The sequence below is a fragment of the Oryx dammah genome, unplaced genomic scaffold (genome assembly GCF_014754425.2).
Source record: "Oryx dammah isolate SB20612 unplaced genomic scaffold, SCBI_Odam_1.1 HiC_scaffold_22, whole genome shotgun sequence".
Classification (NCBI taxonomy): Eukaryota; Metazoa; Chordata; class Mammalia; order Artiodactyla; family Bovidae; genus Oryx; species Oryx dammah.
In genome coordinates this window covers 3,167-13,259 of record NW_024070206.1, presented here as the reverse complement: position 1 = coordinate 13,259, position 10,093 = coordinate 3,167, and the positions used below count along the sequence as shown (strand labels likewise).

The following is a 10,093-nucleotide window of genomic DNA, read 5'->3' as shown; positions in this document are numbered from 1 at the left end:
AAACCAAGCCAAGAGAAAGAAAGACCAGAGTGACTCTGTCAGAAGCTGTCAGTCAAAGAGTATTCAACACAGCATTTTCCAAACAAAGAGGAAAAGGATGATACTAGAAATTGCAGGTTGGTAAGATGCATTCTGAAAGTTATGACCAACCTAGACAGCATATTAAAAAGCAGAGACATTACTTTGCCAACAAAGGTCCGTCTAGTCAAGGCTATGATTTTTCCAGTGGTCATGTATGGATGTGAGAGTTGGACTGTGAAGAAAGCTGAGCGCCGAAGAATTGATGCTTTTGAACTGTGGTGTTAGAGAAGACTCTCGAGAGTCCCTTGGACTGCAAGGAGATCCAACCAGTCCATCCTAAAGGAGATCAGTCCTGGGTGTTCATTGGAAGGACTGATGCTGAAGCTGAAACTCCAATACTTTGGCCGCTTCATGTGAAGAGTTGACTCATTGGAAAAGACCCTGATGGTAGGAGGGATTGGGGGCAGGAGGAGAAGGGGACGACAGAGGATGAGATGGCTGGATGGCATCACCGGCTCAATGGACATGAGTTTGGGTAAACTCCGGGAGTTGGTGATGGACAGGGAGGCCCGGCGTGCTGCGATTCATGGGGTCGCAGAGTCGGACACGACTGAGAGACTGAACTGAACAGAACTGAAGATGCATTCAGGCAGTCATTCATTTAAAAAATGGCTACTAGACATCTATGCTGTATCAGTTGATATTTAGGGCATGAAGACCATGTTTCTGAACATAAACACCCTGGTCCCCTGTCTCTTGGAGTCATGGAGCTTATAAACTCAAGGGGGAAATAGACTCAAAGTGGATGCTAGTGCAAAGAATGATTGCAAAATAAACTGCAGTCATCCTGGACACACATGTATGTGTGTGCACTCATCAGACTTTTTCAATAACGAGGCTTAAAATATTCGCTGATGATATTTGTTTTCCCCCCTTAGTGCAAATGTATATATATAGCCTGCCTTTTTAGAAGTATCACAGACTTTAGAACAATAGATAATAATCATGGCCTGTTAACCTCCTTTTTCTCCCCAGGAAAAACAAAACTATTTTTTAAAAAATGGAAAAGTGGTATAGTACATATGGGTTTCCCTGGTGGCTCTGGTGGTAAAGAATCTGAAAACCAATGCAGGAGACGTAAGTTCAGTCCCTGGGTCTGGAAGGTTCCCTGGAGAAGGAAATGGCAACCACTCCAGTATTCTTGCCTGGAGAATCCCATGGACCGACGAGCCTGGAGGGCTATAGTCCCCGGGGTCACAAAGAGTTGGACAGGACTGAGCAGCTAAGCAACAACACGTTACATAACATGGACATTCCTCTAGTAGCCAAAAACACAACTGGACAGACTGGAATCTGGATTTTGAGAGCGCTCTTCCATAGGCGCAGTAAACAAGGCGTATTAAACAAGCTCGTGCGTGCCTGCTGAGTCGCCTCAGTCGTGTCCGACTCTGCGCGACTCCATGGACGGCAGCCCACCAGGCACCCCTATCCCTGGGATTCTCCAGGCAAGAACACTGGAGTGGGGTGCCATTTCCTTCTTCAGTGCATGACAGTGAAAAGTGAAAGTGAAGCCGCTCAGTCGTGTCCGACTCTTAGCGACCCCATGGACGAGCCCACCAGGCTCCTCCGTCCATGGGATTTTCCACGCAAGAGCACTGGAGTGGGGTGCCATCGCCTTCTCCGATAGGCGTACTAAACAAGGCGTATTAAACAAGCTTGTGCGTGCCTGCTGAGTCACTTCAGTCGTGGCCCTCCAGGTTCCTCTGTGCATGGGATTTTCCAGGCAAGAATACTGGAGTGGTTGCTATTTCCTTCTCTAGGGGACCTTCCCGACCCAGGGACTGAACCCACATCTCATGTCCCCTGCATTGGCACGGAGGTTCTTTATGCCACTAGCTCCACCTGGGAAGCCCACTAAATGAGCTAAGACTGCGGCAAATTAACCCAGGAAAGCACACGCATTCTCTAACTGGAGAGGCCTTCCGCAAACACCCTCGGAGGCCCAGGCGCTAGCTTCCGCCGCCAGGCCGTCCGCTCTCAGGCCGGGGTAGGGGGACACGCGCGAGGCTCGGCCTGTGTCCACGGTCCAGCCGCTGCACAAGCCGGGCTGTCTCCCGGAGTTCTGAGTCATCGCCAGAAGCCCGGCCTGAATCAAAGCGGACGCGAACCATCCACTGAGCTGGAAGAGCCGCCGCCCCCGGGAAAGCAGGAATCTCCCAGACACCCGGTGTGGGGGCGCTCCCGAGCCCTCGGGGTCCCCCGGCGGCCTCCTGGAGCCTGGAGCTCAGGCGGAGAGATGCAGGGACGGCGGGAGGCCGGAGGCAGCCGCGGTCAGGGAAGCGAGGGGACCAGAAGGACCGCCGGCGGTGTCCGGGCGGGAGGGCCGCGGGGCTGGGGTCGCCCCGGTCCCCGCCGCACCCTGGGGACCCCGGCCTGCTTGGTTTGGGCCTCAAAGGTGAGTCTCCAAGGGTGGGGCTGGGAGACCCGCGCTGGTCACAGGGTGGTCCCTCCACTGCGCGCGATTTGCCATTTGCGGGCAGGGAGGGCGCGGCCGGAGCCCCGCCTGGGCGGTGGTTCCTGGAGAAGGACGGGGGCGCCCTGGCGGGGGTGAGGGTCTGTGGGCGTCTGTGGCCCCCGCTGCAGGCGGGAGTGGAGCGTCGGGCGAGTTCTGGGAGGTGCTGGGTGCCGGCCACCTGCAGACCAGCGCGCCCCGCTGCCGTCCAGCTCAGCAGGTGTGACCAGCCACCTCCCCTCCCCTCCCCTCCTGTTCCTCCACATTCTTCTCTCTCTTCCTCCTTCCCTCTGTCCCTCCCTTCTTCCTTTCTGCATTTCTTCCATTCTTTTTCTTTTTCTTGTTTTTCTTTAACATCTTTCACCTGTTCTTACTCATGGGCTCCTTTCTCTCTGTGTTCCGCTGCGCTTAGTCACTCAGTCGTGCCTGACTCCTTGAGACCCCATCGGCTGTGTGTAGCCCGCCAGGCTCCTTCGTCCATTAGATCCAGGTGAAATCCAGGCAGGAATACTGGAGTGGGGTGCCGTGCCCTCCAGGGATCTTGGGGGATCTTCTCAACCCAGGCCTCCCGTGTTGCAGGCGGGTTCTTTACCAGCTGAGCTACCAGCGAGGCTCTCTCTCGCGCGTGAAAGAAAGTTTCCTCCCTGTTTGGGCTCCGCAGCAGCCACAGAATGGATCCCACACTCCCCCAATAGGCCAGGCCCCTGGTTCCTGCTCCCACTAACTCTGCTGAGGGATTTGAGGTCCGAACTGCCCTCGCTGGTCGCTCCCCAGGGCAGAGCGCAGGGTGCTTGCCTTCCTGTCCTCCATCCTCCCCCGGTCCCTCGGCCCTCTCTCCTGTCCGGTTCTCCCAGGACATCCAGATTGTCGGGTCCCAGTCTCTTGGCTTTTCCTCTCACTACCTGCAAATATTGGAAATTCTCAGAACGAGGTAGATTTTTCTTTTTTTTCGTCTTAGGCCTCCACTTGTTCGTTCTAATTTCACCCATTTACCTGGAGGTTCCTGGAATGAGGTGCAGACTGAGGGCTGTCCGTCTTTTGCTCTAGAGCTTCTAGTCATCGCAAGACGCCTCCCTATGTTGACAAACACTCCTGGGCTGTCTTTGTCATAGGATCCCTTGAGATGGTATGTTCCAGTCATCTCAAACGGAATGTTGGAATGTAGCACTTTCCCCATTCCAAGCTGATTCATACACCTTCCTGTGGTTGGTGTCCCACCCTTCGGGTGGATTAGCTAAGAGCCTCAGCATGGGACTCGGTCCTCCTTGTCCTTGGGTGACCAGCCCCCCAGCCTGGCAGTTCCGTCTTCCACTCTCTAGTGCAGACCTTTCCACTGTGTTGGGGAGGTGCTGGTCAGTAGCAGGGGTCCCCAGTTTTTTTCTATAGCAAACCATGAGCCACAATGTTTTTCTGAAACTCATTTAAGGCATTTGTTTGAAAACAGTGCCTGCCTTCCTAGATCATAGCTCATGTTCCAAACTCTCAACCTGGTGTGTGGGGTGCCTCCTTCCGGTCTCATGCGCCGTGTCTCTCTTAAGAAACTGAGCTCGCGTGCTTCCCGGGCCCCACGCGAATCCGGCCCTTCCTCTCCATCCTGTGCACCGGCTGGCCCTGCCTTCCAGAGCTCCTGCCCAGTCTTGGAGAACCAGCTTACTCCTGCCCTTCTCCTGGGCTTCTGCAGAGAATTCTTTCTGCTTTACTGTTGGCTTCCTTAGTACTTTGTTGTTTATCCTGGTATAGAGCACAAAGGTGGCTTGAAACTGAACATTTATGCCTGTGTATGTCTCCAAGGGTGGGAGCTCCCAGTCAGGAATTATGGCCTTTGTTTTTTACCTTGCTTTTTTTCCTCCAGAATCTTACAAAGGAAGTTCAGCATAAATGATCTTTGAACAAGTTCCCTTTCAGATGTATGTATGTGTTAGAGGTGGAGGGTGGGGCAGGGAGGTGGCAGGCATTCAGGGCCCCCAGGAGAAAATGATGCTGAATACAGTCTGCCCTCCATTCTATCAGAGGTTCCACTTCTGCAGAACCCACAAGAGACTGCAAAGAAAAATCTTAAGATGACCAATTGCCTAAAGTAAGTTCTTTAAGGAAAGGGAGGTCAGGGGTTAGAGGTGGGAAGAATCTTGTTTGTAGTTTAGTTAAGCTGGGAAAAGGTCAAGGCTGGATCTGTAATGAGTGTCTGATTCAAAGTGTTCATCTGATGCCTTGAGATCTGAGCTTCATATCCCATCTGTGTTCCCAGTGGGGGGGGAATGTTGCTTCAAGATTATGCCAGAGATGCCAAATTGAGGGAGAACGATCAGTAATAGGGGGATTTATCTCATACTTCTGGAGGTCAGAGATCTGTAAGAGGTTGGCAGAGCTACTTTTTTTTCCCCCTCTGGAGGCTCTAGGGCAGTCCAGTTCCTTGCACTTTGCAGCTCCGAAAGGCTGTTCTTTGATACGTGACCTCCACATCATCCTCATGTTCACTTCCATCTTCATATTTCCTTCTCTGCCTCTGACCCTCTAGCCTTGATTTTTTTTTAATAGTGATTTATTTGGCTGTGCCAAGTCTTAGTTTTGGCACTTGGGATCTAGTTCTCTGACCTGGGATCGAACCTGGACGCCCTGCATTGGGAGCACAGAGCTTAACTACTGGACAACCAGGGAAGTCCCTTGCGGTCCTTATAAGAAGCCTGTGATTATACTGGGCTCACCCGGTGATCCAGATGACTGTCTCCATCGCACGATCATTAATTCAGTCTCACCCACAGGTTTCCGGGAGTCAACGTGGATGTTTGAGGGTGCAGCTTCTCTGCTGACCACACCCAGGGTCCACAGGCGGGGCACGACTGAGCAGGTGACCAGTGGAGGGCATGGTTGATGTGCTTCTGTTTGGCTTTGGATACAGACCTCCACCAATGACTGTGCTCTGTGTAGCAAACGGCACTTTTGCCATCAACTTATTAAAAATGTTGGGTGAAGAGGACCACTCACCACACCTGTTCTTCTCTCCACTGAGCCTCTCCTTTGTCCTGACCGTGGTCTTAATGGGGGCCGAGGGGAACACAGTGGCTCAGATGTCCCAGGTATGTGGGTTTCCGCTGTGTTCTCATAGAGCTCGTCTGTTCTTACTCCACACTGGCTGATGGAGGCCAGTGAGGCCGGCAGGTGGGAGGGGCACCGCAGTGAAGGGGAGAATGCAGCCCTGAAAGCGGCAGGAGGACTGTGTGAGACGAAGCCTCCTGCCAGTGTCCATGGGCTGCACTGGGTGTTATTCACTGCATCTTTGATAAGCAAGGGAAATTACAACTCTATTCCACCAGAAAGCCAAGAGTTTCAACTTTGTTTTGTTTTAAACTTTTCCTGATGTCATATTTCAAATGGAAATGCAATCTTGTAAATAAACCTTTGTTTAATGCTTTGTCTCTAGTATAAGGTTATGCATAAGTGGAAAAAGTGCAGCACAAAGTGGGGGCTTATATCTTTTGGAATTTTTTTTTACATATAATCTTATCTATCTACCTATAGATCAGCCTTATATATCAGTTCAGTTCAGTCACTCAGTCTTGTCCAGCTCCTTGCGACCCCATGGACCACAGCACACCAGGCTTCCCTGTCCATCACCAACTCCCATAGCCTACTCAAACTCATGTCCATTGAGTCGGTGATGCCATCCGGCCATCTCATCCTCTGTCGTCCCCTTCTCCTCTGCCTTCAATCTTTCCCAGCATCAGAGTCTTTTCCAATGAGTCAGTTCTTCACATCAGGTGGCCAAAGTATTGGAGTTTCAACTTCCAGCATCAGTCCTTCCAATGAATATTCAGGACTGATCTCCTTTAGGATGGACTGGTTCGGTCTCCTTGCTGTCCAAGGGACTCTCAAGAGTGTTCTCCAACACCACAGTTCAAAAGCATCAATACATGTGTGTGTGTGTGTGTGTGTATAAAATCAATCAATAGATAATCTGGTTGATCTGACATGGTTTATATATAACTTTAGATACAAATGAAGTGGGCTTTCCAGGTAGCTCAGAGCATAAAGAATTCGCCTGCCAATTCAGGAGATGCAGGAGGCCAGGTTTGCTCCCTGGGTTGGGAAGATCCCCTGGAGAAGGAAATGGCAATCCACTCCTGTATTCTTGCCTGGAAAATCCCATGGACAAAGGAGCCTGGTGGGCTACAGTCCGTGGGGTCACAAGGAGTGAGACACGACTTAAGTGACTGAGCACACACAGGCACCAGTGAAACAGTGGCTGTTACTTTAGGGAAGTAGACTCCCTGGTGAAAGGGTCTCAGAAACCTCTCACATACACGTCACATTCTCATGAACACCAGGGTGTGCGGACCCTGCTCAGAATCTGTCCCCAGCCCCAGTTGCATCCCCGGTGGGTGTTTCTTTCAGCTCCCGAGGAGGGAGGCTTTGGACTGGGATCACCGGGAGATAGGGAACAGCCTTAGTTCTGATTTGACATTAAAATACAGTCTAGACTGGAGGGCTTCTGTGGAATTCCTAACGAAACATTTCCATGTCTATTTCTGCTCATTCCTGTATTGTAGAGGTTATTCCATATATCTGTTTGTTCTGTTCAGTCTCCCTCCTGAGTGACTGCGTGCTGCCTTCCTGGAATAGATACACCTGCTGAAGCAGGGCTGTCGGTCCACCTGGGAGCGATTTTGCACCCTCTTGGACAGTTCACAAGGTCCGTACAGTTGGTTGTCATACCCGAGAGGTGCTGCTGACATCTAGTGGACAGAAGCCAGAAATGCAGCTAAATATTCTATTGTGTGCAGGACCGACTCAGCAAAGTCGTGGTGGTGGTTTAGTTGCTGAGTCATGTCCAACTCTTGAGACCCCATGGACTGTACCCCACCTTGAGATTTCTGTCCATGGAATTTCCCAGGCAAGAATCAAACCTGTGTCTCCTATGTCTCCTGCACTGGCAGGCGGATTCTTTACCGCTGGAACACCAGCTTTGTGGCCCCAAATGTCTGGATTTCCAGGTTGAGTAACTCTGTGTTAGATGGTCAAACCAAACTTCTTTTAAAACAGGATCCTTTGTGATTTTCAGCGCAGACATTTGTTTGGGAAGAGCTCTTTGAGGGAGAAGATGGCATGTTATAAGCCGGTGTTCTTGTCTTCTCTCACCAGGCACTTTATCTGGATGAAGGTGGAGATGTCCACCGAGGTTTGCAGTCACTCCTCAGGGAAGTGAGCACGCCTGGCCCACAGAGCCTGCTCACAACTGCCAACAGACTCTTTGGGGAAAAGACGAGGGATTTCCTGCCAGTAGTGCTCCCACAGTGATGAAAAAGACTGAAAATAAAACAGAAATTACAGAAGAGCAGAAATAAAGAATAGCTGTACTGCCTTAAAAGTGTGCTTAGAATTATACTTCTGTAAAGTGAGGATTTTGTGATTGCCTCTGAATTGTGTCCTTTAAAAATGATCGTTTCTGATATCTCATGCTCCCAGATGTCAGTTACAACTTGTCCAGCCTCCTGCACCCACACCTGCCTTCCCCCATCCCCATCTCAGTGGCCACAACCTCTAACCCTTGTCTCATCTCTGCTGGGCAATTTCTGTGGAGCTGACCTCGTGAGGTCTCTTAAATTTGACCCCTCCTCTGAGTCACCATTGCCATTACCCGTGTCCAGGTTCTCACATCTTCCACACTGTTATCTTAATTGTTTTCTAACTGATCTCTCCAAGTCCAACCTGGTCCTTCTATGCTACTAATAGAATAGTCTTTCTAAAATTAAAATCTGTCCCTAAAAAATAAGATTTTGTGTCTGAGTATTTCCTATTTACTGCAGCGTGTAATTCCAAAATTCCCTAGTCCAGTAAAAGCCTGTCATTATTCAATAAGTGAGAATCAAACAACTGTGCTAAACGATAAGCAGTGGGATGCTGTTTTAAGATGAATGAAATGATCAGGGTAAGTCTGGCCTTCTTACCAATTGGCAGCTCCGAGGATTATTCTGTAAGATGCAACTGTAACCTTGTCCTGGATGCTACTGGGTGCTACCCAGTGCAGATTGCCTGCTCTGGGCTTCAGTGTCCTTGGAGATGATTCTTAGTGCCTCAGCTAGTTAGGGTTTCTAGGATAAGTACTTGTGATTCCAGGAATCTTCTGGTTAATGGATGCTCATTTTTGAATATGAGCCAGATTTTTGAATATTGTAATTGGGGAATATTGAAGACACAGGGGATCATTCTCCACTTTTCACGGTTGCTTGGGTTCTTTTCTCTACATCTTCTTTCCTCTCTAGAAGCTAAAATGTTTGAGGACAGGAGATGGGCAAAGGATGGGAGCCAATTGCCAGGCACATGATATCAGAAAACAAGTTTTCATGAGGTGAGTTACCTGTGAATTTTAATGTGTTACATATAATGCCCTTCCTGATTTGACTCCAGCTTACATTTCATGACTCATCCCTTGTTATTTTTCCCCCTAATTCCACATGTGCGCACACACACACACACACACACAGATTCTACTCCTGGAAGACCTACAAGACTTTTTGATAACCTAGTTCAAGCCTCCCAATCATCCCATGAGGATGTTTCAGACCCTGTGGTTGGTGTTGGTGGTACAGAAACGAGTAAAACATGATTAGGCCACCTAGTGGAGGAGGTAAAATCAAACAGAAGGTCAACGTGGAGTTACATGTTTAACAGGAATGTTTATGGGCTCTTTTATGCATAGCTGCTGCTTCCCATGTTCTCAGAACAGCCTGCAGCTTCTCTCTCTGTGTGTGTGTTTCTCAGCAGACTGTGAGCCTGCAGCTTCTGTGAGTGTGTTTCTCAGCAGACTGTGAGCCTGCAGCTTCTCTCCGTGTGTGTTTCTCAGCACTGTGAGCCTGCAGTCTTCAGGTGGCCAGAAAGGCAGGATTCCAGCCTTTTCTTGATATTGAGAGAACTTTTGTAAAGGAAAAGTTGATTCTCCCCCAATAGCAGTAACTTTCTCTCATACTCTTTATAGGTAAGATATCAGAGACACTGGGGGCTGGGACAATCTGTCCTCTGATTAAGCTCATTCTGGTGAATGCCATCTATTTCAAAGGCAAGTGATGAGGAATTTGACAGAAAGCATGCAAGGGGGATGGCCGGGGGCCAGCGTGAGGAACTCTGCCCATGGCAGAGGTCATGAGGAAGGAGGCTTGGCATATGCCAAGGCGTGATCAAGCCTCAGGAAACCCCCTGTTCCCGAGCATCTACCCCCAAACCAGAGTCTGTTTTATGCTCTCACCTACACCTCTGACTTTACGGGGGGCTCTCCCCCATCACCATTTCTCTCGGAGAAGGAGTAAACGTGCAGCTCCAAGGCAATAAAAATTCCTGGGCATGAGAAGAGTGTTTCAACTTACAGACTCCTCTGAAGGTTATCTGGCCCGCCTGTATAGGTTCGTCTGGCCACATGTGATTGTTTACAGCCTCCCAACCTGAGAGGCATGAGATGTTTTAGACTTACTAAAGGCAAATTCCTTTGGGAAGTTGGAAATTGTCAGTATAGTGGGTTGGTTAGGAATTATATTGGTGAAGGGTTTTTTCATTTGTTGTGCCAATAACTGC

The 10,093-nt window shown here is 49.8% G+C and overlaps 1 protein-coding gene across 1 annotated transcript; it reads left to right on the top strand.

Moving 5' to 3' along the window:
• Positions 1 to 5,439: 5,439 nt before the first annotated feature.
• On the top strand, positions 5,440 to 7,807 carry LOC120880803 (serpin B8-like; the record flags this gene model as incomplete). Its single annotated transcript, XM_040264210.1, has 2 exons — positions 5,440 to 5,607; positions 7,670 to 7,807. Coding segments are annotated over exons 1-2 (306 nt in total), but the record flags the coding sequence as incomplete, so codon positions are not given.
• Between the last annotated feature and the right edge of the window lie 2,286 nt (positions 7,808 to 10,093).